We start from the raw sequence: 27037 nt of genomic DNA on the forward strand, positions 1-27037 counted from the left end.
ATAGTTAATAAGAACATGGATTCTTGAACCAGATTTTGTGGATTTGAACTCTGTCCCACCAGTTTTTTCGCTGTGTGATCTTAGGCAAATTATTTAACTTCTCTGAGCCTCAGTTTTCCCATCAATAAACTAGAAAGGATGGTAATAGCACCTACCTCAGGATTATTGCGAAGATTAAATTATCTATGCAGAATAGAACCCCGCTTAGTGCATAATCTTTATTCACTTCTTTTCTGTACTTCAGTGAAACATTTTATAGTTTCCTCATAAAGATTTTTAAATGTTTCTAGTTATTTTTTTTGGCTGTTCTACACTATTTGTTATTGCGGATTGCAACTTCGTTGCATTTTTATTTTTCATTTTAATTTTTTTAAGAGATTTTATTTATTTGTTTGAGACCGAGAGTGCTTGACCTGGGGGGTGGGTAGAGGGCACAGGGAAAGGGAGAAGAGATTCCCTACTGAGCAGGGAAGCCCAATGTGGTCCTGACCCCAGAACCCCAAGATCAGGAACTGAACTGAAGGCAGATACCCAACCGACTGAGCCACCTAGACCTCATGCATTGCTAAATTTTCAATTAATTCAAAGACTTTATTTATTAATTGGAAGCTTCCTTTATTTTCAGTTTCTAATAAATATCCTGAAGTTTATAAATTTTCACGAATATGTATTGGTTTTATAGCTACCTTATCCTATTATACATTGCATATTTTATTTTCAGCAAACATCTCAGCTCTTTTATTCTTTTAGGTATATACTTAGGTGTAGAATAGTTGAGTCATATGGCAAATTTATGTTTATCATCTTTCTTTTATATTTATCTTCTTAAGAAACTGGCAGACTGTTTCCAAAGTGGCTGTATCACTTTACGCTCCTATCAGCAGTGTTTGAGGGTTAGTTTCTACATCTCACCAACATTGTCTCTTTTTGTTCAGAGTCATTCTAGAGAGTAGTATGAAGTGGTACCTCATTTTGTGGTTTTAATTTGTATTTCCTAATGACTAATTATGTTGATCATTTTTTCATGAGGTTATTAGCCATTTCTGTAAATTTTTTGTTGAAATAACTATTCAGATCTTTTGTCCATTTTTTATTTTTTATTTTTTTAAAGATTTATTTATTTATTTATGATGGGGGGGGGCAGAGACACAGGAGGAGGGGGGCAGAGACACAGGAGGAGGGAGAAGCAGGCTCCATGCCAGGAGCCTGATGTGGAACTCGATCCTGGGACTCCAGGATCACGCCCTGGGCCAAAGGCAGGTGCTAAACCGCTGAGCCACCCAGGGATCCCCATCTGTCCATTTTTTATTTGGATTTTCTGTCTTACTAAATTTTAAGAATTTTTTTTTTTTTTATTCTGGATACTAGTTCCTCATATTATATATGACTCGCAGATATTTTCTCCTAGCCCATACATAGCTTGTTTTTTCATTTTCTTAATGTTGTCCTTTTTTTTTTATGGTGATATGAACACTTAACATGAGATCTTCCCTCTTAAAATTGTAAGTGTATAATACATTATTGTTGACTAGAAATACAGTGTACCAGCAGTTCTCTAGAGCCTATTCATCTTGCTTATCTGAAACTTTATGCTCATTAATTGGTAACTTCCTGTTTCCTCCTTCTCTCCCCCATGGGCAGTCATCATTCCATTTTTTGATTCTACGAATTTGAGTATTTTAGATACCTCTTATAAATGGAATCATGTAGTATTTGTGTTTCTGTGAGTGGCTTATTTTCGTTTAGTATAATGTCCTGAAGGTTCACCCATGTTATTGGCATATTGCAGAATTTCCTGTTGTTTTAAGGCTGAATAGTATTCCACTGCATGTACATACCACATTTTATCCATTCCTTTGTGGTAGGAACAACCCCAAATGTCCATCATCTTGGCCACTGTGAGCAGTGCTGCAATAACCATGAGAGTGCTAATACCTCTGGGATACTGATTTCAGTTCTGGATAAATACTGAGAAGTGGGATTAATGGAACATAATAGTTCTATTTTAGTTTTTTGAAGACCCTCCATACTATTTTTCATAGTGGCTGCACTATTTCACATTTCCACTGGTGTGTACAAAGTTCCAGGTTTTACATTTCCTTAATGCTTGTTTACTTTTTAATAATAGCCATCCTAATGAGTATGAAGTGATACCTCATTGTAGTTTTGATTTGCATTTGCCTGATGATTTTGACCTTGAGCATTTTTCATATACTTTTTGGCCATTTATATGTCTTATTTAGAGAAATGTCTGTTCAGTTCCTCTGCCCATTTTTAAAACAAAAATATTTTAACTAATCAGGTTATTTTTTTTTCTGTTGAATTATAGGAGTTCCTGATATATTTTGGAAATTAACTCCCTGTCAGATATATGTGGTTCACATATATTTTCTCCCATTTTGTAGGTTTCCTTTCCACTGTGGTGGCGTTTCTTTTGCTGTGCAGAAACTTTTTAGTTTGATGTAGTCCCAGTTGTTTTTATTGCCTGTACTTTTGGTATCGTATCCATGAAATGATCACCAAGACCATTGTCATGAAGCTTTTACCCCCTCTGTTTTCTTCTAGAGGTTTTATAGTGTCAGGTCTTATATTCAATTCCTTAATCCATTTTGAGTTGGTTTCTGTGAATGGTGTAAAACAAAGGCCCAACTTTGTTCTTTTGTATTAAGTGGAATCCAGTTTTCCCAATACCATTTTTGAAGAGATTATCTTTTCCCCAGTGTGTATTTTTAGCACCCTGTTGGAGATCAGTTGACCCTAGATAAATGGATGGATTGATTTCTGGGTTCTCTCTTTTGTTCCATTGGTTATTACGACTGTCTTTATGTCATTATCAAACTGTTTTGATTATAGTAGCTTTTAATTTTGAAGCCAGGAAGTGTGATGTCTTTGGAATTGCAAAAGTTTAACATTTTTAAAGTAATGCATAAATTTTTTTCTTTTATCCATTAGGGTTTTGTTCTCATGTTTAAGAACTCTTGTTTATCAGTGTCAGAGATTTTCTTCTGCGTTTCTTCATATGTTTCATAGTTTTAGCTCTTTTTTTTTTTTTTTTTAAGATTTTATTTATTTATGAGACAGACAGAGAGAGAGAGAGAGAGAGAGAGAGGCAGAGACACAGGCAGAGGGAAAAGCAGGCTCCATGCCAGGAGCCCGACATGGGACTCGATCCCGCGTCTCCAGGATCAGGCAGGCCCTGGGCTGAAGGCGGCACTAAACCGATGAACCACCCAGGCTGCCCTATAGTTTTAGCTCTTAAATTTGGATCTAAACCTTTGTGTTAATTTTTGTGCATGGTGTGAGATAAGTGTCTAAATTCATCTTTCTCCCTGTAGATATATCCTGTTTTCCCAGTGAAAAGCCTATCCTTTTCTCAATGAATTCCTTAGATCCTCTGTCAAAGATGTATTGATTATAAATGTTACGGTTTACTTCTGGATTCTCAAGTTTGTTCTATAGATCGGTATATCTATCCTATGCTAATACCACACTGTTTTGACTAAAGTTACCAAGTTTTGAAACTGGGAAGTATAAGTTCCCAACAACTCTGTTCATCCTCAGAATTTGGTTTTGGTTATTCTGAGTTACTTTACTAGTTAGCGGAGTTGTTTGGAAAGAGTATCTCTATAAGCATTTCTATAAGTATCTTTAAAAGCAGGTAGGTGTGCTTTTAATTTTCCCTTTGTTACTGATTTTTGATGCCACTGCATTGTGATCAGGTAATATTAATAATTATAATTTATACTGTTTAGAATTTATTGAAATTAAAAAAATCTTTGTATGTGATTGTTTTATGAATGTTCTATGAATTTTTAAAAATAAGTATTCTTGGGACATCTGGGTGGCTCAGCGGTTGAGCATCTGTCTTTGGCTCAGGCATGATCCCAGGTCCAGGGAAAATCGAGTCCCACATTGGGCTCCCTGTTAGGAGCCTACTTCTCCCTCTGCCTATATCTCTGCCTCTCTCTGTGTGTGTCTCATGAATAAAAAAATAAAATGGAAAAAAAAAAAAAGTATTATTGGGACCATGTTCTATAATCTCAGTTAAATCAACCATGAGAGTTATTCAGGTTTTATGTGTCCTTCCTATTTTTAATCAGTTTGGTTATTTTTGTTTTTTGGTATTTTTTTAAAATTATTTTTTAAAATTTCATTTTATTTAATTCATTAACATATAGTGTATTATTAGTTTCAGTGGTATAGTTCAGCGATTCATCAGTTGCATATAACACTCAGCTCTCATTACATCATTTGGTCCCCTTAATGCCCATCACCCCATCCCCCATCACCTCACCCACCTCCCCTCCAGCTACCCTCAGTTTGTTTCCTATAGTTAAAAGAGTCTCTTATGGTTTATCTTCCTCTTGTTTTATTTTTCCCTCCCTTACCCTATGATCCTCTGTTTTGTTTCTTCAAATTCCATGTGAGTAAAATCATATGATAATTGTCTTTCTCTGATTGACTTATTTCACTTAGCATAATATCCTCTTGGTCATTTTGTTTTTGATAGTCTCATATTAGTCTGCCACAGTGATTGTGCATGTGTTAACATTTATTAACTTCTATTTCTTTTTAATAGTTTTTGTTTTCTGCATCTTAGTGCTGTGTTAGTAGATGCATTCATACTATCTTCTTGGTAGATTAATATATAAAATACGCTTCTTTGCGTGGTTTTTCTCTTCCCTCATCTTTTTTTAAGTAGGATACATGCCCAGTGTGGAGCTCAGTTTGGGCTATCCTAATCCTAAGATCAAGACCTGAACTAAGATCACGAGTTAGATGTTTACCTGACTGAGCCACCCAGACAACCCATTTCTCTCCCCCTTTGGCCTTGAATTTTATTTTATCTGAAATTAAGATTGTGAATCTTGTTTTCTTTTGTTATTATTTGCCTTGTTTGTCTATCCTTTTGTTAAATCTTAATTGATATATTTTTATGTTTCCTAATAATTTGTTTACTACACATTTAATTTGTGATATGTTAGTAGAGGGGAATCTTATTCTGCAGAATTATTTTCATGTGGCTTTTCTTTTTTTTTTTTTCTTTTAAGATGGTTTGGATTTCTATTATTCTTCAAAACAGCATGCTCAGAAAATGGTAGAATTTCTTCAGTGTACAGTTCCCTGCAGGTATGTTCTGAACCTAAATGTGATTAAGTCCAAGGAGCTGGGAATGGATATAGATTATATCCATCCCTCAGGCTTAGATGACTACTCTTATGTTAAAATATTTAAAATTGTAGTAGGAATACTTACATAATTAGTAAGCATCTATTGGATTAGCCACTTTATGGAAATTGTTAGCCAAAGAATATAGAAGAATCTCTTTGGGGAGCTAGATCTCACCCTATGATAAGTACTATACTGCTAAACTTTTGATTGAATGTATTTAAATAAGACACAAGAAAGATGGAGTTAGAGGGCTTTGGGGAGAAGCTTCATGGAAAAAGGGCTTAAGGTCCTAAAATGGGAAGTTTTAAGATAGAGTTTATAGTGAAAGGTGAGATAAGTGTGAACAAAGACTTGTGGTGGACATTAGTGTGGCTTTCAGTGGATGCTGTAAATAGACTACCTTGGTCTGAGCCAAGTGCATGTTTTAGAGGTTTTGAGTAGACAAATTGAAAAGAGGTAGGATGCGATTGGGTTGGCGGAGGTTTTAAAATGTAAGTGGATGAAATTAGGCTTTGCCATAGTGGGCATCAGGAAGCTATTTCAGACCTTGGACAGTGATGATTTGATTAGATAAAAATTGATATTCTCTAGACTATATAAGTAGAAACCTTCGTCTTTTTATTACTATAAACCTTTTTTCTTAACAGACACAAAGCCTCACAGAGACTGATCTCTCAAGATATCCACAGTAACACATACAATTACAAAAGCACTTTTTCTGTGGAAATTGTTCCAATATGCAAGGTACTTTTTCTCGTTTAATTAATCCATGTCTATAAAAAGAATAATTAAGGTAATTAATTGGTTTATATGTAATTATTAGCTTCTGAGTTCTTCTGGGACTGGTTAAAAATTTAGAATAACTTCTTAAAGAATTCCTTTCTGACATATTCACCCATGTTAAAAAGATACTGAAAAATAATAATGCTTAAGATTACAAATTGGCATACCTTTCATTTTGATCCTGGTGGACACATGAAAAGTTTGAATACAGGAAAGGACATTAAAATAAATATCAGTGAACCACTTTGAAGCATGTATGTAAAATGAAGTTGGGCATGATGAAATTAAACAGTATTGTGGAAATAAGATCATGGAATCATTTTTGTGATTTAAAAACATCAAATACTTAAAAGTAGGTTATCATTTCCTTGTATTAAGGTAAAATCCTGCTTCAAAAATATAAATGAATTAAAATGCAACGAATAGTTAATGAGCACCTACTATATAGAAGGCAGTGTATTAAGGATATTATTTAGAGGTCTCTACCATATAGGAACTTGTGTGTCAATATCTATTAATAATGATAAATGCCATAGTGTATTAGAAGCATTCCATATAAAGTTAATATCTAAGTATTTGAGTCTATTTCACTTCTTCATATCTAATTATAAGGGGTAAATCATTGCATCATTTTGAACATGAGAAAGTTGAAGCCTGGGGAGGTTAGATGACTTGCCCAAAGTTACATAATTACAAAATGAAGAAGCTAGGATTTGTGCCTAGGTCTTGACTCTAAAGCTTTAAAGATACTATTGCTAATTTACAGTGCAGTGTATAATAACAAGGATAAAACGATAGCTTAATACTGGGTCAGCAGAGGCTCCTGGCTAGCTCAATTGGTAGAGCATGAGACTCTTGATCTCAGGGTCATGAGTTCAAGTGCCACATTGGGCACAGAGCCTACTTTAAAAAGGGGGGAGTTGGCAACTTTTACTTTCTGTAAAGGACCATATGATGAATATTTTTGCTTTTAGGCCATATAATCTGTTTTGTATTCAGGTCTGCTGTTGCACATAAGTAGCCATAGGTAATAGGTAAATGAATAGCCAAAGCTATGTTTTAGAAAAGCTTTATACAGAAATGGGTGGTGGGCCAAATTTAGCCTGAGCTTAAAATAGTGAACATTTTCCTGATACAAAGCCTGGGAAATGTGAATCTAGATATGATGCCATCTTTAGGCCATGGGTTAAGTACTTGGATTGATTAATGCAAGTAACTGAATAAAAATACAATGTAAAAGTATTTTCATTAATCCATGGAGACTCTTACTAAGTTAGAAACAAAGTATTAGACTAGGTGCTATTTGAGATACACAGAAAGCCCATTTAGTGGAGGAGCCTATGATTGTGAATAGATACAGCTTAAAATATAACAAAGATTTTTTTTTTTTGTATTTTAATACAGTTTTAAAACAGGTAATTACATTGCTGGTAATAATGTACACATGGACACATGCTTTCTGGCATTAAATTTTGATTGCGTATTCGTGCATATAGCCATGAAAGAGAAACGTGGCTCTTTTGAAATTTATTTTTTATTGAAAGGCACAGGGAGATTTAGAAAATCATTCTCCTTCATGTTTATAATACTTTGCTTAGAATGTTCACTGTATTACCATAGAGCAGTAAGCATTCACACTTCAATAAAATTGAAGTAAACTTAATAGCTTGGTAAGTGAGATCTGGAAAAATACTTTTAAAGCATTTTTATTAAGACAGATACTCTCATCTTTAGAAGGAATAGCTTATTTTCTGTTTCTCTAAGATTTGATTTAGGTCCTTTGTTAATAGAATTAATGTTTTGGTTTGGGCACATACACTTGGTTTATATTGATGAGTGTTTATTGGAGATGGCTATTTAGGACTTGCTTCACTCTAAATGTTAGTTCTTATGCCTAGGATAATGTTGTTTGTCTATCTCCAAAACTGGCACAAAGCCTGGGAAATATGAACCAGATTTGTGTGTGTATTCGAGTAACCAGCGCCATACATCTCATAGATCCAAATACACTACAAGGTAAGTCTTAGAAAATATTTGTCTTGACAGTTTTATCCAGCAAGGAGTAATAGTTTATATTGTTAATTTTATCAGATATTCTCAGTGATATTGTTATGCAAAACTAGTTCAGATTTTTACTGCTGTTTACTTCTTTAAAAACACTGGAATTTTTAAAGCTTTTGATAAGTAACTCCTGTATTTTTTATTTGGAGAAACAATTCTGTGAACTTCAAAAAATTTTCTAGGTTTAGTCCATTTATTTTTATTGAAATTGACTTATTCACCTCATTTAATTTTTGTGAATAATTAAGTTGATTGCCAAGTTTAGTGTATAGCAGCTATTTAAGATTTGGAACATTTCACTTGTAATGCAGTAAAACATTTAGTTTAAATACGAATTTTAACTAATTTTATCATTATTACACATAATTTTTAACATTCCCTTTATAAAACATTTTTTTAAAGAAGATTTCATATGGATAGGTATATCTCCTATTTCTTGATCTTTTTCATGTTTTTCTTGTAATGTAAGTTTTCTGTTATACAAAAAAATCAAGTTTATATTTTTTAGAAAGTCCTTTATTATCCTTGTCAATTAGAATTTGTAAGTCAAAGGTCTTTTGCGGTTTTGGGATGAATATCTGTCAGGTAGAACTTTATTTCCTTAATAAAGCTGCTTTTAAGCAGCTAAGATGACTGATAACCTTTCTAAAGGGCTAGCACATGAAACAACTATACAACTGAGTGGATCTGATCTTATTTATTTTTTGTTATTTTTTAAGTAGACTCTGCGCCCAGCGTGGAGCCCAACATAGGGTTTGAACTCGCGAACTTGAGATCAGGGGTCAGTCACCCAACAGAGCTACCCAGGAACCCTGATCTTATTCTAAAGGCACTCAGCTCTGTGGGGTTCTGATGATAGTAACTACTTAAGATATTATTGTCACTTAAGGGCACCTAGGTGGCTCAGTGGTTGAGCATCTGCCTTTGGCTTAGGTCGTGATCCCAGGGTTCTGGGATCGAGTCCCACATCAGGCTCCCCACAGGGAGCCTGCTTCTCCTTCTGCCTATGTCTCTGCCTCTCATCAATAAATAAATAAAATCTTAAAAATAGTATATTACTGTCACTTGAAATTTTTCTTGTGCTGTGAGAAGTTTGGGGCTGATTTATAAGAATAAATGGTACTCCAGAGAGTTGCCACTGTGGTCTCAACCTCATGCTTGCCAGTTCATATATATCAACGTCTTCCTGATTGACACGTTTGATGGCTTTTGAAATACTTCATTTTTTGATGTTCCATGTTTATACTTAGTTGCGGATATTGACGGAAGCACTTTCTGGAGTCACCCTTTCAATAGTTTATGCCATCCCAAACAACTAGAGGAGTTTATTGTGATGGAGTGCAGCATAGTCCGAGATTTAAAACGCAGTGCAGGTGCTGGAATGATATCCAAAAAGGTAAGTTCCATCCTGCCCATCTTTTTGCCCCCCAGTTTAATTGCTTTGGTCCCTCTTTTGTATTTTTCAGTTTCATAGTTTGTTAGGTAATTCCAAAATTTGGTTCCACAGAAATCTAACACTTCATTAGGTTTCAAATGCATTCCATATTTTTATGTTACTTGTTTTTACACATGGCCATTGTTATGAAACTTATTAGACATACACTGGTAAGTTTTTTTTCTCTTTAATGTTGAAAACATTTTTAAAAATGTTTATTGTGAAAAAAGCATTTCTTTGCTTTACTTTTGTATAGGAGGACGAAATGATAAGTAAACCTTTTTTTTCAAACATTTTGAATGTAAGTGTATCTTATATTATCAGTAATTACTGAATACTGCAATATGTATCCCTAAAACATAGGAACATTTTTCTTTTTTTTTTAGGAACATTTTTCTAATCAAAGTATTATCATTCATATAAACTTAAATAATTTATATTCAAATTTCCTCTTTTGTCCCAAAATGCCTTTTATGGTTTGTTCAAATTAGTATCCAGTTAGGGACCTTATATTGAATGTGAATGTTCTACCTCCTAAATCTTTTACTCCCCCTTCGCTCTTGTTTTCCTTTAGGATATCAACTTCCTAAGGCAACTGGGGCATTTATCTTATGAATCTCTTACTGTTTTCTCTTGATATTATTTAGCTTTCTTAATTTCTTGTATTTCTTTTAAATGAAGAGTGGATCTAAAAGGCTTGCTTAAACTTGAGTGATTTTTGGCCAGAACATTTTAGAAGTGTCACTATGTGATTTTATGCTATTCTGAGTGATAGGCGTGTTTGGCTGTTTCACTGATAGCCAGATCTCTTCCTTGTAATGTTATGATTTTTCTCCCTTTCCTATTAACTTGCTTGTCGTCTTTCTTTCCTTTGGGACATTCAGATTGTCCCAAATTTAGCCAGTGGGAGCTCCTGTGCCTTAATTTTTTTTTTTTTAACAACTTTTTAAGAGCAGTTTTAGCTTAATAGCAAAATTAAGAGGAGATAAGAAATTTCCTATATACCTCTTGTCTCCACATATGCCATAGCCTCCTCCATTATCATATGTTAAAATTGATGAGTCTACATTGATACTTGATACTCAACCTAAGTCCACAATTTAAGTTATGTTTCACTCTTAGTTTTGTACATCCTATGGCTTTGGACAAATGTATAGTGACGTTTCCATTATAATATTATACACGTTTTTTCCTCCTCTAAAAATCCTCTGTGCTTTGCCTGTTTATCCCTCTCTCTCTCTCCTGACCCCTGGCAATCATTGATCTTTTTACTGTCTGTAGTTTTGCTTTTCTCAGAATATTACATAGTTTAGATTAGAACCATATAATCTTTAAATGCCAAGTAACATTTCATTGTGTGGATTTACTGCAGTTTGCCCATTCACCTAGTAAAGGACATCTTGGTTGCCTCAAAGTTTTGGCAATTATGTATAGACTTGCTATAAACATCCTTGTGTTTTTAGCTTTTGTGGAGACCTAAGTTTTCAACTCCTTTGGGTAAGTAAATACCGAGGAGCATGTTTATTGTATCATTTGGTAAGATGTTTAGTTTTGAAGAAACTAGTAATTCACCTATTTTCCTTTTTTCTTTCCTAAATCTGGGAACTATCATTTATTTCAGTTTCTCTATCTCTTCTTTTCACCTCTTTGAGACTTGTTAATTCCTCAGTCTATAACTCTTAGTATTTTCCTCTTGATCCCATTTTGTAGGTCTGTTTTTGTTACTAAAAAGTATTGGCAAGTGCTGCATTTAATTTAGCCTGGAAATTTGAAATGTCAATTATAGTTGCTTGTAAAATCCTATGTTGGAAAGAGACTTTAATGATTTTCCAAATTAAAATTTCAAACTTAGGGGGCACCTGGGTAGCTCAATTAGTTAAGCATCTGACACTTGATCTCAGCTTAGGGTTTTGATCTCCAGGTCGGGAGTTCAGACCTTGCATTGAGCCTACTTAAAAAAAAATAATTTCAAACTTGGGATATTGTTTCTGCAACAGATATTAAGGACAAAAAAGATTATACTTCACATAATAGACAGCCAAAAAATTAATTTTATAAATATTTGGGTTTTCTAGTAGTAGTAGTGCCACTGGGATTGCTAGATTGCTTTGTCTCAACCTTGGTTTTTTGAACCTTATATGTAAAACAAGGGGTTGTTATGATATTTTCTAGAGTTAAGATCTTTCAGTTATTTTTGCTCAGTCTGTATCACCCATCTCCCTGTGAAAACATTTGTTTTGTAAATTCTATATATATCTGTATTTAGATGATAGTGTTTATGTTTTATAAAGTCTTAAATAAAATCTTAATAAAGATATTTATTTTATGTATTCCTTATTTTTTTACTCTGTATAGTAATTTGTTAATTTTTATAGTGTTTCAGAGAGCTGTAAAATTAAAACAGTTGCTATCTTTAAAATAAAAATTAGTGGGTTCCCTGGGTGGCTCAGTAGTTGGGTGTCTGTCTGCCTTTGGCTCGGGGTGTGGTGCCAGGGTCCTGGAATCGAGTCCCACATCAGGCTCCTCACAGGGAGCCTGCTTCTCCCTCTGCCTGTGTCTCTGTCTTTCTCTTTGTCTCTCGAATGAATGAATGAATGAATGAATGAATAAAATAAAATTAGAAAAGCGAAATCAACATTGTATATGATTTCTGTGAGATAATTTGAGTTATGCTTGGATTATTGAAGAGTGCATTTTCTTTCTTGTCCAGCATATCCTCGGGGAAGTCTGGGTACAGAAAACATCTGAAATGAATACAGATAAACAATATTTTTGTCGCACTCATTTGGGACATCTTCTAAATCCTGGAGACCTGGTGTTGGGGTTTGTATTATTTTACAGTGTTTTAAACTGGCAACTATCATTGCAAATTTTCTTTAGGAGCCAGCAGACTAAACTGCTAACAATGTGTATTCCATAAAGAATTTAAGAGTTCTTAGGAGCATTATAGTTCACTTTATTGAACACTAAATTAGATTAGACAAAAGCCCATAGTTACTCCATTTTGACCATCATTTTAAATGATTTAATCATTTAATCTAAGATTTTTGAGTAACTGAGCCGTGTATATAGTTAGATCATATTTGTAGCTTTTTGGGGAAGTGGGTAGTTTTTTATTTTGCATATTCTATTGCTCAGATATTTCACTTTTAAAATATGGAAGCCAGAAATGTAACAGTTCTTTTTAGGCATAGGGCAGTCTATTCTAATACAGAGTTTATGAGCATGCCTTAAGCATTATTTCTGCTCTTATGCAATCTTTTTTTACTAGAGAGTGAGTTTTTTTTTTTTTTAAACGGAACTGAATTCTAATGATATATGTTTGTTTCAATTCTTTTACAAGTATATGGTAAGATGGACAGTGAAACTATGAAACTCAGATATCTGTAGAGGCATGTTTATTGTACAGTAAATTGCAAAACTTTTAATGTGGGAAATATTAAATGTTAATCTTAGAACTTTCAGGTGAACATATATTAAATAAAAAGTAATGTGGAAAGAAATGCTTATGTCATTAAGTGTTTATTTTTATTTCAGGTTTGATTTGGCCAACTGTAATTTAAATGATGAGCATGTCAACAAAATGAACTCAGATAGAGTCCCAGATGTGGTAAGCCTTCAGAGTTTTTCCTTTGAACCTGTGTTATAAAGAGAATTGATAATAATTTTTATGGGTAAGATGTGTGAGTTCACATTTATGAAAATAACAAATCAATTAGAGATTCTTTTGAAATTTCAGCTAAGGTATAATAGGGCAAGCCTTCACATTTAGTCATGTGTCTTTGCAGGGAAAATCCATGATTTGAGGTTTTTGTTGCTCTTAATAATTGAATTTCCCTTCTCTGTCAAAATGCCTGATACCATCTGTAGAGCAAAAATAAATTTGCAGCTAAAAACGATGACCATTAGAACTTAATTTAGCTTCATTCTTTTAGGCTCAGCTTATTTCACATATTGCTCAGTTTAAACATTTAGAATGAAAACCTAGATTTTTCAGGTTTGAATATAATTGCAGTTGAAAATAATCTTTACAGTGTTGAGTTTTAGAGAAAGAATGTTTGTGGAAAAGCCTGTTAAATTCTAACATGAGTTTTTTTTATAAGCAAAAATGAATGAAATGTGAAAGATCTTAATTCCTGGATTGTTTAATCTTCACTAATCTCTTTAGATGTGGGCAAAAAAAGTCATGGTATAAGAAGGACTCGCCTTCTTACCACCTAGTTGTGTTTTTATTAATTAATAAATTAGGATATAGAAACATAATTTTTAAAAAAGATTTTATTTACTTGAGAGGGAATGTGTGTGTGAGAGAGATAACCTGCAGAGGGAGAAATAGACTCCTTGTTGAGCAGGGAACTGGATACAGAATTTGATCCCAGGACCTTGGGATCATGACCTGAGCTGAAGGCAGACACTTAACCGACCGAGCCACCTAGGCATCCAAAAGTATAGCTCAGATAAAAGTCTAACAGGGTCAGTAGAGGAGATCAAGACAGTCATTCAAGATTTTGTATTGTGTAAAATTATTTTCATTTATTCCACAATTTCTTAAGCTGTCCTAGAACATATATTTGTAAAAGGTATATATAGTTCTATGAGTGCCTATTAGTAGTAATAAAAGGGAGGGGAAAATGTCTGCCTGTAATATTTCAGGATGATTATGTGAATGGTAGGTGAAATTTGAACTTTGATATAAAACAAAGACACAGAGGGGTTCCTGTGTGGCTCAGTTGGTTAAACAGCTGCCTTAGTTGGTTAAGAGGCCCCATTACTTAGTCACCATTTTTTTGTAACTTTGCAAATATTTCTATTACTTTTAGGTATTAATCAAGAAGAACTATGACCGTACAAAACGTCAGCGTCGTAGAAACTGGAAACTAAAAGAGCTTGCAAGAGATAAAGAAAACATGGATACAGATGATGAAAGGTCCTACTTTTCTTTAAACCTTATATATTGTCTCAAAGGAAATCCTTATAATAAAAATAAATCTGTATACTTTTTACATTTAATCATCACCAGATTGTTGCATTCAATATTACTTTTGTATTCTTATGGTGTTAATTGAATCAGCTTAAGAGGATACTCTGTTAATTGAATCAGTGTGAGGATATAATGATATTTAACAGATTGAATTATTATTTCCTGGGTTTTAGCCTGAGAATTGTAGCGTTATTGTAAACAATACATTTGAAAAGCTAAAATAAGTAAGTACCTTGTGGATATCACAAAGAGCAAGTGGGTACTTGTGACTTGGAATAAAAAGAAACTAGCCTGTTGATATCAAATACACTATTTTCAAACAATTTAAGGAGAAATGAAGATGTGTTCTAGAAAAGTATATTGGATGATCAAAAGTGGCCGTAATGAAGGTGAAGACGCTGATATCTAAGAAAATGAAGGTTTTTAAATAAAATTGAGTTGTGAAATTTGAGTGGGCAATAGCAGTATTTCCAAAATATAATCGCCTAATGTAATTTAAAATAATTTTTCATAAGTATATGTTAAATTGATTAGATATTGCAAGTACATATTTATTTCATGTATAGTCTTAAAAGTATATGTATTTTAACTTGGCCATAAGACTTTAGGGGAGGGATGGTAAAGTAGCAGGATGTTTTCTTACTGTCTTATATTTAATATCACCTTATATTCAATGTGTTTATTTTAATCATATAATCTTGAAAAAAAGATTTTTTTTAATGTGTCAGAGTATTTCATTAACCATTCATATGTGACCTTCAGATATTATTTTTAAAGATACTAATACTTGGAACACATTTATAGTGCTGAAAATGAAGGACACATAACTTCATACTTTGTCAGTAAAGATGAAATATTTAAATGTTTCTTTATCCTTCCATAGGCAATACCAAGATTTCCTTGAAGATCTTGAAGAAGATGAGGCAATTAGAAAAAATGTTAACATTTATAGAGGTTAGTGTTTTAGGAATGTATGATTTAGGTTGTATCTTTTGCTTTTGTGTAGATATATTGCCCCAACATAAGTATTTTGGTATCTTAAATTCCATAAGTGACTTCTGTGTGTTTTTAAAACTTGACTAAACATTTATAAAAAATAAAAATACTGTTGCAGAACAGTAAGATTTACTAATGTTGTTTTACCATATTTGATATCATTTGTATCCTACTATGATCCCTCAAATTTCTGATCCCTATACTAATGGATAATTATTCATACATTTATATCATTCATTCATTTAGTATAAATGCCTGCTCTAGGTATGATAAAAGAACTGCAGATACAATATGGTTAAATAATAGTAATGATGGTGGGGGGAGGCATTTTGTATATTTCCATGTTTGTATGTATTTGAAATCCTCCTTGTATTTTTTTTTTTTTTTTTTTTTTTTTTAGATTCAACCATTCCTGTGGAAAGTGACACAGATGATGAAGGAGCACCTCGAATTAGTCTGGCTGAAATGCTTGAAGACCTCCACATTTCCCAAGATGCTACTGGGGAAGAAGGTGAATCGATGATGACACAATGAGATTGTACTATAGATGATTTCCATATCTGTAGGCTCAGGATGTTGGACAAAAATAACTTTTATTGTCTATTCCATCTATGCTTCCGTATTGAGAAGTAGAAATTTAGTTTTAATCTTGAATAAATAGGATGATTTTGATTGCTCACTCAGAGCACTGAAAGAGATTGATAGCTTTGAAGTTTTGGATAAAAGATTATGGAAAATGTAATTATTAATGATACTTAGGTCATTTTATGTGTGGAGTTTTTTAAGTTTGCCTTTTTAAGAGACCCTAGTATTTTTGCATACTGTAGCACTGTATTTGAAATCATATCTCAAAAAGTTGTGGTACTTTGGAAATTACCTAACTCTTCAATTATAAAACAAGCTTTTACATCATTTTACATTGATTGCTTTAGTAAAAGAGCATATGAAGGATCATTTTTTATATGAACTTGTTACACACTTTGATCCACATTAGATCATTTTTATGTTGTTGGGGTAGGTAACTTGGTGTTCAGTTTATTACTGGACATTTGGGGAAGTTAATCTATTGTATCCATAATAGTAACACCTTCAAAAGCTGTTAAATTAGGGATTATCTTAAATTTTATTGCAGAAGGAAATATATTTAAAGTATTTATGGATTTGTAGCAAATATAGGCTATTTAAAGGTTAAATAATTTGTACTTCTGTTATTTTTGTTCATGCCAGCACCTTAGAGCCAGTAGCTTGCTTGTGCATAAAAATGTCTTCCTATCACTTCATGCATTTTTGCTTTTACAATTTTGGTTTATAAATTGAGAAGGAATTATCTTTAAGTTTCTGTCATTGAATACATCACCATAAAAAAATTAGAATCCTGCATATATAGATAATGAAATAATAAAAATGATCTTTATGCTTTATAAAACCATGAATTAGACTTGAATGAGGAACACCTTCCATATCCTTGAAATAAAAGCATTAGCTTGAGTTTTAAAGTGTTTTGAGAATGAAGTATTAAGATCCTATTTCTGTAGTAAAGTCAGACTTAGTAAATATGTCAGAACTGTAAGCTAATTCATAAATTCTAGATATACCCCTACATAAGGAAACTAAGTGCTGAGTGGAGCATTTTCCTTTTTTTAAGATTAGAATCCCCAATTCTGAAGTTACGGACAAAGGCCTGAACTTTGTATAGTGACTCCTGCTCTGTCTGCATATTTAGTTAAAATTTTCACTTGTGGTTTGTGTTTACCTCTTCTTCTATGTCAAGACTTTAAAAAGCATGAAAATAAAAATATTCTCCCCTTTCTTATGTGTCCTTGGAGTGATTGTATTAGTGTCATTTAAATGACAGCGTTACCTTATGCAGTTGTTCTAGGTGGAATTATTTAAGTACTTGTCATACGATTTTCTCAGTGAAAAATAGTTTCCCGCCAAATTTAGTCTTACTCTTTTTGATGTCATCTTTATGAGTAGTGAAACCTGTTTGTTGAAACAGAGCTGTGACAAGGTAAAGGAATGTAGCTAATAGAAAAAGCTAATAAGGGGATCCCTGGGTGGCTCAGCGGTTTAGCGCCCGCCTTCAGCCCAGGGCATGGCCCTGGAGACCCGGGATTGAGTCCCGCGTCGGGCTCCTTGCATGGATCCTGCTTCTCCCTTTGCCTGTGTCTCTGCCTCTCTCTCTCTCTCTCTGTGTCTCTCATGAATAAATAAATAAAATATTTAAAAAAAAATAAAAAAGCTAATAAGCCAAGAGTTCTCAGAGGAACATAGCCTTGATAAACCTACATTCATGCATGCATGCATGTATTTATTTATTATTATGTTTTTATTTATTTATTCATAAGAGACACAGAGGAGAGGCAGAGACACAGGCAGAGGGAGAAGCAGGCTCCCTTTGGGGAGCACAATGTGGGACTCAACTCGATGACACGCCCTGAGCCAAAGGCAGATGCTCAACCACTGAGCCACACAGGCGTCCCAACCTACCCTTTTTATTTTTTATTTTTTTATTTTTATTTTTTTATTTTTATTTTTATTTTTTTTTCCAACCTACCCTTTTTAGAGTATAGTTCCCAGGCTGTGGGTTCCCACATACTCTTGTTGATGTCCCAGAGTTGATACAATTTGGGAAGGCTGGTATTAATTGAATTCTCAAGAAGCTGATTTATAATCTAGTTTATAAATAGTACTTTCTAAGTCAATATGATCAGTTAGCTTCTTTTGTAGTCAGTCTTCACTTGAAGGTGTTTTATAGGCAAAAGTTATTCTGTGAACAAACAGTTGAGGGAGAGAGTTGCTTGTATAATTTAGATATTTTAACAGCATCAAGCTAATCCTTGCCATAATAGAATTTAGAACTCCAGGCTGAGTGCCAGGACTAGACATTCCTCTATAGTCAATACTGAGCAAGTGCCAGAGCTTTCCCTAGACTATTTTAGTGAATGTGTTCATATTGATTCTGCCCTTTAGATTACTTGATCTGTTATTTTTAGCCCAAGGGATGTTACTTTTTTTAATAATTTAATTTTGATATAATTTCAGACTAAGTTGAAAGAATAGTACAGAGAATTACTGGATAGACTTCAAATCCTTGGATTTATCAAATGCAGGCACTCTCATTTGCTTTTATTTTTCCTGAACCATTTAAAAGTAGCCCCCCAAATATTTCAGTCCTCCCCCCACCCAAGAGTTTTCTTACATAACCAAAGTGCAGTGATGAAAATCATAAAATTAATGTTGACACAATACACGTATTTTTATTTTTAAAGATTTTATTTATTCATGAGAGAGGCAGAGACAGGCAGAGGGAGAAGCAGGCTGCCTGTGGGGAACCTGATGTAGGACCTGATCCCAGGATTCTGGGATTACGACCTGAGCCAAAGGCAGATACTCAACCATTGAGCCACCCAGGCATCCCATAATACTGGTATTTAATCAATGGTCCATTTTGAAATTTTGTCAGTCGTCCCAACTATAAAGTCTTTTATAGGAAAAATAAATCTAGGGCATCTGGGTGGCTCAGGTCAGGCTGCATTGGGTTCCCTGCTCAGGGGGAGTCTCTTCCTTCTCGCCCTGCTAATGCATGCACATATGTGGTCTCTGGAGCATTCTTTCTCTCTGGCTTGCTCACTCTCTGAAATAAAAATTTTCTAAAAAAAATCTAGGATTGTGCATTGCACTGAGTTCTCATCTCTTTAGACTTCTTTCATCTGGACCTGTTCTTGAGTTTTTTATGTTCAATGTAATTGGCATTTTTGAAGAGTACAAGCCAGTTATTTTGTAGAATGACCTCAATTTGGGCTTGTTTGATATGTCCTGATTATTAGATTTAGGGTAAACCCTTTTAGCAGGACTAGTAGTGATATTAAATTCCTAGATGTAATACCGAATTCTCAGTGCATTTCTATCAGGAGACTCATGCTGTGGATTAGTTCAGATGTCCCTAAGCTTCCTTGGGTTCCTTAGTTGGTTTTTTTGTTTTAAAGGATTAGAAGATTTATTCCTTGAAGATTTATTCCTTGAGTTGCCTGGGTAACTCAGTTGTTGAGCGTCTGCCTTTGGCTCAGGGCGTGATCCCAGGATCCGGGATCAAGTACTATGTCAGGCTCCTTGTGGGGAGTCTGCTTCTCCCTCTGCTTCTGTCTCTGCCTCTCTCTCTCTCTCATGAATAAATAAAATCTTAAAAAAAAGAAAGATTTATTCCTTTATAATTTTTGCTTGATTTTTTTTTTTTAATTTAATTTTACCTTCTAGACAGTGAAATTCAGTCTTGTGATTTACAGTTCTCCATGAATTTCATCACAGGTAGATAATCACACATTTCCTACCAAAACCAAAATACAGAGTAATTTTATCATTCCTCCAATCCCCCACAAATTCCCCTTTGTACTAATGTTTTAATGTAACTCTGGGCAGGTTTTGGGTTTTCCTTGTTCAGGCCCCACTCTGCTCTTGGCTTATTTTCATGATACAGATCAATTTACCTAAAAATAGACCAGCCTCAGTTGAGTCACCCTATGAATTAAAGAATCATGAAATGGCATCATAAAAAGCACAGATGTAGGCTATTCATTCTGTTTATCAATTTTGTCACATATTGAAATAACTTGAGCAGTGGGGTGGTAAGCCTTGATGAAGGCAAGAAGTCAGTCTTAATCTCTTTTTGAACTTCCAAAGTAATGTGAGGAGAATATTCAATTTTTGGTTTTTGACTTGACACATTTTGAAAGAACTGCTTTATTATTTAGGGATAAGGTATGATTCATGATACCTTCTGGTAAAACAAGATCTCTGTAATACTTAAAAGTTACTAGATGTAGGTTTGGCAGCTGGTGTTTCTTGGTGTTTCTTTTGTAGCAGTGCAGCTTGTATTGTTATCTGATGGAGATTTTGTTTTATTTTTTTGGTGGAGTTAGCACTGCAGTGATGCCTGTCACATATTTTCTTGTGACACAGTTTCACTCAAGTATGTCTCTTTATAATTCACTCTATAGCACTATTATGAAGTACTTTAAGATAATATATATACTAACATTAGTTTATGAAGTGCTGAACAAATAATTCTGGGGAAGCTATATTATATAGAAATAGAAAGATGTTTTGGGGTCATTTTACCTGCCACCTATTGGTTACAGGACTTAAACGTTCTAATGTTTTATTTCCTCACATTTTAAAAAGCAGTAACACTGTTCACTACACAGAGTATTGCTAAAATTCTTAGCATACAATTCATAGCAAATTGTAATTATTCAATAAATATCTGCTTTTAAAATTTATGACAGTTTCAGTGTTTATTTAAACAAGTTGAAAAAAAAAACATCTTATATCTACACTTTTTAGAGCAGCCTAGAGCTTGTTCTAGAAAATGTGTGTAGCACAGAGAACTAAAGACAAAAGCATAAACTACCCATATTTCCAGTATAAGAGGATTATCGCTGTTAAGTTTTTGTTTTTTTAAATAGACTTTATTTTTTATAGTTTTAGATCTTCAGAAAAATCAAGAAGATACAAAGTTTCCATATATGCCACACCAGCTTCTCCCTTTATTACTTAATTACCCAATGTTGTCACATTATTATTAACTACTATCTGTAGTTTATTTAGATTTCTTTAGTTCTTATTTAATGTAGTTTCTTTTTTTCCCCCAAGATCCCATTAAGGATACCAAGTTACATTTAGTCATCATGTTTTCTTAGTCTCCCCTTGTCAGTGGCAGTTTCTCTGAGTTCGCTTGCTTTTGATGACATTAACCATTTTGAGGAGTACTCATCACTATTTTGTAAGATACTCCACTATTGGAATTTGATGTTTTTGTTTTAGGAATGAGGTTAAGGGATATGGGGAGGAAAACCACAGGCAAAGTGCTACTTTCATGACATTATATCAAGGCACATACTATCAACATGATTTATCATTGTTGTTGGTCTTGACCTGACTGAGGTAGTATTTGTCGGGTTCCTCCACTGTAAAGTTAACTCTTTTTTTCCCCTTTCCATAATGTACACTTTAGAAGAAAGTCATGCATAGATTATACTTAAGAAGTAGTGAGTCCTACTGCTCCTCCTTGAGGGTGGGATATCTATATAAATTATTTAGAATTTTTCTTCATGGAAGATTTATTTTCTCCCATGTACTAATTTATTCAGTCATTTATTTATAGCAATGTGGATCCATGAATACTTATTTTATATTTTGGATTATTATCTAATGCTACTTTATTTTTTTCCCCAGATTTTTATTTATTAGAGAGAGAGAGTGCACTAGCAGGGGGAAGGGCAGAGGGAGATGGATGTGGGGCCCAATCCCAGGACCCTGAGAGCATGACTTGACCTGAAGGCAGATGCTTAACCGATGAGCCACCCAGGCGCTCCTAATGCTACTTTATTTTGTTTGAATTATTCTAACTTTGGCCATTGTTCTCATCTTCTGGCATCTATTACTTAATTGTTCAATTCTGGTATACAGAATTGTTAATCTGTATCCCATGAAAAACAGCCTAATGCTTATGAGCAGTTCCTTTTGCCTTACTTAGTCTTACAGACTGCATTCATTTCTAGAGTTACTTAGATCAGCACCTTCAGTGTGATCAGATCTGCTTCAGTGACTTTATTTCTTATATTTGTAATGCAGTTAAGAATCTCCTGTCACATGAGAGACACCTAACTCTGGGAATCGAACAAGGCGGTAGTGGAAAGGGAGTTGGGCGGGGGGTTGGGGTGACTGGGTGATGGGCACTGAGGGGGCACTTGGCAGGACGAGCACTGGGTGTTATGCTATATGTTAGCAAATTGAACTCCAATGGAAAAAAAAAGAAAAGAATCTCCTGTCACAGCCGTCATTCAATTCCCTGATCTAAATGTTTCTTTTAAATTTGCATACATGAAGGTTCATCATTTGTACTATGAAGTTTTATGGGCTTTGACAGATTCACGTTTTGCATCCACCATTATGATATACCGAATAGTTTGTCATTCACCAATTCATCCTGAATCCCAAACCCTTGGCAACCATTGATCATTTTACTATCTCTATAGTTTTGCCTTTTCCAGCGTGTCATATAATTGGAATCCTAAATATATATCCTTTGGTACTGGCTTCTTTTCACTTAGCAATATGCCTTTAATGTTCTTTTGTGCCTTGTTAGCTTGTTCTTTTTATTGCTGAATGATATCTGATAGTGTAAGTGTACCATACTTTGTTTATTCACCTGTCCATTCATCTTGGTTACTTCCAGCTTTTGGTGATTATGAATAAAACTTCAATGAACTTCCATGTGCAGGGTTTTGTGTGAACATAGGTTTTCAAATTAACTGAATAATATCTAGGAGCAAGATTGCTGGAGCTTGTGAAAGCAGTATGTTCGATTATGGGAGAGGCTGCTAAACTGTCTTCCATAGTGGTTACACCATTCTGCATTCCCACCAACAAGGTATAAGAGTCCCTGTTGCTCTGCATCCTTATCAGCATTTGGTATCGTCAGTTTTTTGAATTTTATTCTATTAGGTGGGTAGTGAGTAGCTAATCTAATAGGTGGGTAGTAGTATCTCATTGTTACTGTAATTTACAGTTCCTTGATGACAAATGTGATCATCTTTTATATGCTTATTTGCCATCTGTGTATCTTCTTTGATGTATCTGTGCAGATATTTGGCCCATTTTTAAACTGGACTGTTTTCTTATTGAGTTTTAAGAGTTCTTTGTGTATTTCAGATATAGGTCCTTTTTATCAGATATGTATCTTGCAAATATTTTCTCCTAGTCTGTGGCTTACCTTTAAAAATATATATGAAAATAATATATGTATGTGAATTATATATAATACATGTACTTATACATGATTATGTAGAGGGGAGATCATACTGTCTGTACAGTTTTTTTTTTTACCTTTGACTTCTTAGCATTATTTTATAAGTCTTTTCTAAGCCATTAAAAAGTCTTAACTATGTATAATAATAAACCAACACTCCACTGGTAGATTGTAGAAATAGTCTTAATTCTTCACTTTTCCCTGTGTCTCATTCCCTTTATCCTATTGCCTAGGAGCAAATAATAAACATTTATTTAAGATTTTGCAGGTCATACAGTGTCTGTTGCAACTATTCTGTTAATGTAGCATGAATGAGAGCCATAGCCAATATGTAAATGAAAGGGAAAGGCTATATATATATATATTTTTTTTAAGATTTTATTTATTTATTCATGAGGGACACAGAGAGGCAGAGACACAGGCAGAGGGAGAAGCAGGCTCCCCACAAGGAGCCCGATGTGGGACTCAGTCCCGGAACTCCAGGATCACGCCCTGAGCTGAAGGCAGATGCTCAACCGCTGAGCCACTCAGGTGTCCAGGGAAAGGCTATATTCTAATAAAACTTAAAAAAAATAGGCAGTGGGCCACATTTTGCCTGTGGTCTGTAGTTTGCTGACCCCTGATATAACTTTGTAGTGCCCTTCTACTCTTACACTGGGCTTTGGTGTTTAGAAGGAGGTGGAAATTCTGAGCTTAGGTTTCCAAATGGCTTGGGACCTGTATCAGAGCTCTGAGAACTTGCCTGGTTGAGTGTTGGAAGAAGAGATAGAGGTCGCATAGACCAAGTGGCCCCAGTTGCTCTAGAGAAAGCCAGCCAGCCCTCAAACATGTGAGTAAGCCTAGCTAAGATAAGCAGAGCCTTCGAGCCAATCCCCCAGCTGACCGCAGACATGAGCAATACCCCTTGAAAACCGCTAAGGGTTTGTGGTCATTGTACAGCATTGTTGTGGTGTTAAGACAATTGATAGACTGATATATCAACATTTTATTAGCTGGTCTCTGAAGTTGGGCCTTTCCAGGTTGGTTCCCACCCCTCCTGCCCCATAAAAATCTGTCCATTTTGTTCATAATTTTCTTCTGAAGGAAGTAACTGTGTCAAAGAATATATAAGAATCCCAGGACGTATTACAAAATCCTTTCTAGACAGATAACTACCATGTGGTACAGTTTATGAGAGTGTCTCTTTTATATTCTGCTATTCCTGATGTTTGACATGTTCTCTCTCTTCACTGAATGTTTTCTAGCTTAACTCAGGTGAGGCCCAGCCCACAGTGATCTGTTTGTTGAACTTCTGTAGCAGTTACTACCCATCCTCCTTTGTTAGTTTTTACATGCTTCCTGAGTTATTATTACCATTTTTATATGTTTTTGTCTTTCTCTCTAACTAGACTGTACATTTCTTTAGGGCACTGCAGATACAGCACAATGCATAGGTCCTCAAATACGTAGTTAGTAATACTATCTGGTTTATGTGAATAGTTTGAAAAAAAGGGCAGAAATTTTTGTTGGGTATAGTTTGGCTTTAACTAATTCCTTTACAAGTCTATTCATAAAATAAGAAACCAAGCAGATCTTAATGGCATTGGAGAGATGGTGAATGGGATTTGTAGGGAGAGTTCATGATGTTCAAGTTCTCATTTTATTTATAGAAATAGAACCTGCATTTAATTCTAAACTTTGGTAAATTTTATGCGAGGGGTGCTAATTAACCACAGAGGTTTGATGTTGTAGTGTTAACATAAGACTGTTCAGTTTAACACAGTAAGTTGTTTTCTTCCTCCAAGGTACTTTATTGTATATAATAGCACAAGTGGTGTTTACAGATAATCACATGGACAGAGGACCTGTACAGAGAAGGTAGTCTCTTCAATCAGAAGGGAATTTATGGAGTGGTATCCAAGAAGTACAAAATATGTGTTTTTCTGTGTTTTCCTTTATACATTTAGATCAGAATAATGTTGAAGGGCTGACAACTTGAGAAAGGCTGAGATAAAATCAGTGTTCATCTGCATTCTGGAGTGACAGTGTAAACAAGTGGTTATTGCAAGTCTCCATGGACTGTTACCAGATAGATTTCTGTAGTGGTAATAACTCGAATGGTCTGGAATGTAGAATTCTGTCTTCAAAGAGGATCTTAAATTTGTATTTTGATTGTAGAGTTCCATTGTGGTATTTGTCTTTTCTCTTGTGAGAATAGATAGATTCTGATCCTAGGTAAATTTGTAAGTTAGCAAACAGTTTGTTTGGGGTTGGCCCCTCAATCTCTTACTCTTTGCCTTCCCTAGTCTTGTTTGCCCTTTCTTTCTTATCATAAGAAATACTTTGATACTAAGGGACAAATAAATAGGTATGGAGTAAAGTGTCACCCCTGACAGTATTTCCATTTTTGTCAGAGACCAAAGGCTTAAGCAAAGGCATATTCATATTCAGATGGAGGAAATATTTGGCGATATAGCAGGTCTCCTGTGTGTGGTATTTGCCCTATCTTCATGCTGGTAGAAGGCATTTCTTTGCCTCTTAACTTTGGATTTGGCTCTGTGACTTGCTTTGACAATGAGATGTTAGCAGATATGGTAAGAGGGTAGGATTAAAATGCTTATTTGCACTTGTGTTCTTGTCTTTCTTTCATCACCGTGAGAAGAATATCCCTGGGTAGTAGTCACTGCCTTCCCCAACTTGGCTCAGAGTGGAACAGTTAGTGTCCTCCTAAACAGCTGAGAAACCCATGAATGTGACAGTAAGTGATTATTGTTAAGCTGTTGAGTTTTGGAGTGGTTTCTTATGCAGCATTATTGGCAATAACTAACTGATAGTCTTTGCATCTTTAAAATTTATTTCATTAAGCAATTGTTAGTGGATAATACTTTTTCTTATAGAAATAGGCAACCTTCCTTTTTCCTACTTGCTTAATTTGGGTTAAAGTTCAGGTGACAGTAAATGTACTCCTATAGATTCCCTTAGAGCAACTTGATGGTCACTCTTACTTTCACTGTTATTCTGAGTGGGCACAAAAATTATTTTTGGTTTCATGCCCATATATTCTTCTTTCTGTATAATAGGTTCTAATGGTTTAAATAATGCTCTGGAAGGTGCCCTAGGGGGTGAGTTAAGATGACCTAGCTCCAGGTTTTCCTGACTCTTGTGTCAGGCTGACCAGCTTCATTTTCATTTAGATATTTGGTTTTCATGTAAGATTTTGTTAGGAAAAAGCATTTTTAGAGAATTAAATACTGTTGCTATAAATATACTTATACATTTGTACCATAGGATATTATTCATCAATATAAAGGAATGAACTCTTGATAACAATCTGGATGGATCTCAGGGGAATTATGCTGAATGGAAAAAAACAATTTCAAAAGGTTACATACTGTATGGTTCTATTTAGATAATATTCTTGAAACAACAAACTTACAGAGATGAGGAACAGCTTAGTGATGGCCAGAGTTTAGGGATGAGGTGTGTGTGGAGGTTGGGTGTGGCTGTGACAGGATAGCATAAGGGAGCTTCTTGGTGATGAAACAGTTCTTTAAAAAAAAAAAAAATCCTCTTTTAAAGATTTTATTTATTTGAGAGAGAAAGAGCATGAGCCCTAAGGGGCAAAGGGAGAGAAGGGATCTCAGACTCCGCACTGAGCACAGAGCCTGACCTGGGGCTCCATCTAATGAACCTGAAATCATGACCTGAGCTGAAATCGAGAGTCTGGCACTTAACCAACTGAGCCAACCCAGGTGCCCCGGTGATGAAACATTTCTTGATTATGGTGATGGTCACGTGAAACTATCCAGGTGATAAAATT

At 34.6% G+C, this 27037-nt stretch overlaps 1 protein-coding gene across 1 annotated transcript in view; it reads left to right on the forward strand.

Moving 5' to 3' along the window:
- The window catches only part of NMD3 (NMD3 ribosome export adaptor), a 32328-nt gene extending 15091 nt beyond the window's left edge, over positions 1-17237 (forward strand). The window contains exons 8-16 of the mRNA XM_077880187.1: positions 5052-5130; positions 5820-5916; positions 7854-7971; positions 9267-9412; positions 12162-12274; positions 12989-13061; positions 14272-14378; positions 15316-15386; positions 15829-17237. Of these exons, the coding sequence (XP_077736313.1) occupies positions 5052-5130; positions 5820-5916; positions 7854-7971; positions 9267-9412; positions 12162-12274; positions 12989-13061; positions 14272-14378; positions 15316-15386; positions 15829-15962 (938 nt within the window). The 3' untranslated portion in view covers positions 15963-17237. The remainder of the gene's footprint in view (positions 1-5051; positions 5131-5819; positions 5917-7853; positions 7972-9266; positions 9413-12161; positions 12275-12988; positions 13062-14271; positions 14379-15315; positions 15387-15828) is intronic.
- Positions 17238-27037: the final 9800 nt, after the last annotated feature.

The sequence above is a fragment of the Canis aureus genome, chromosome 31, assembly GCF_053574225.1.
Source record: "Canis aureus isolate CA01 chromosome 31, VMU_Caureus_v.1.0, whole genome shotgun sequence".
Taxonomy (NCBI): Eukaryota; Metazoa; Chordata; class Mammalia; order Carnivora; family Canidae; genus Canis; species Canis aureus.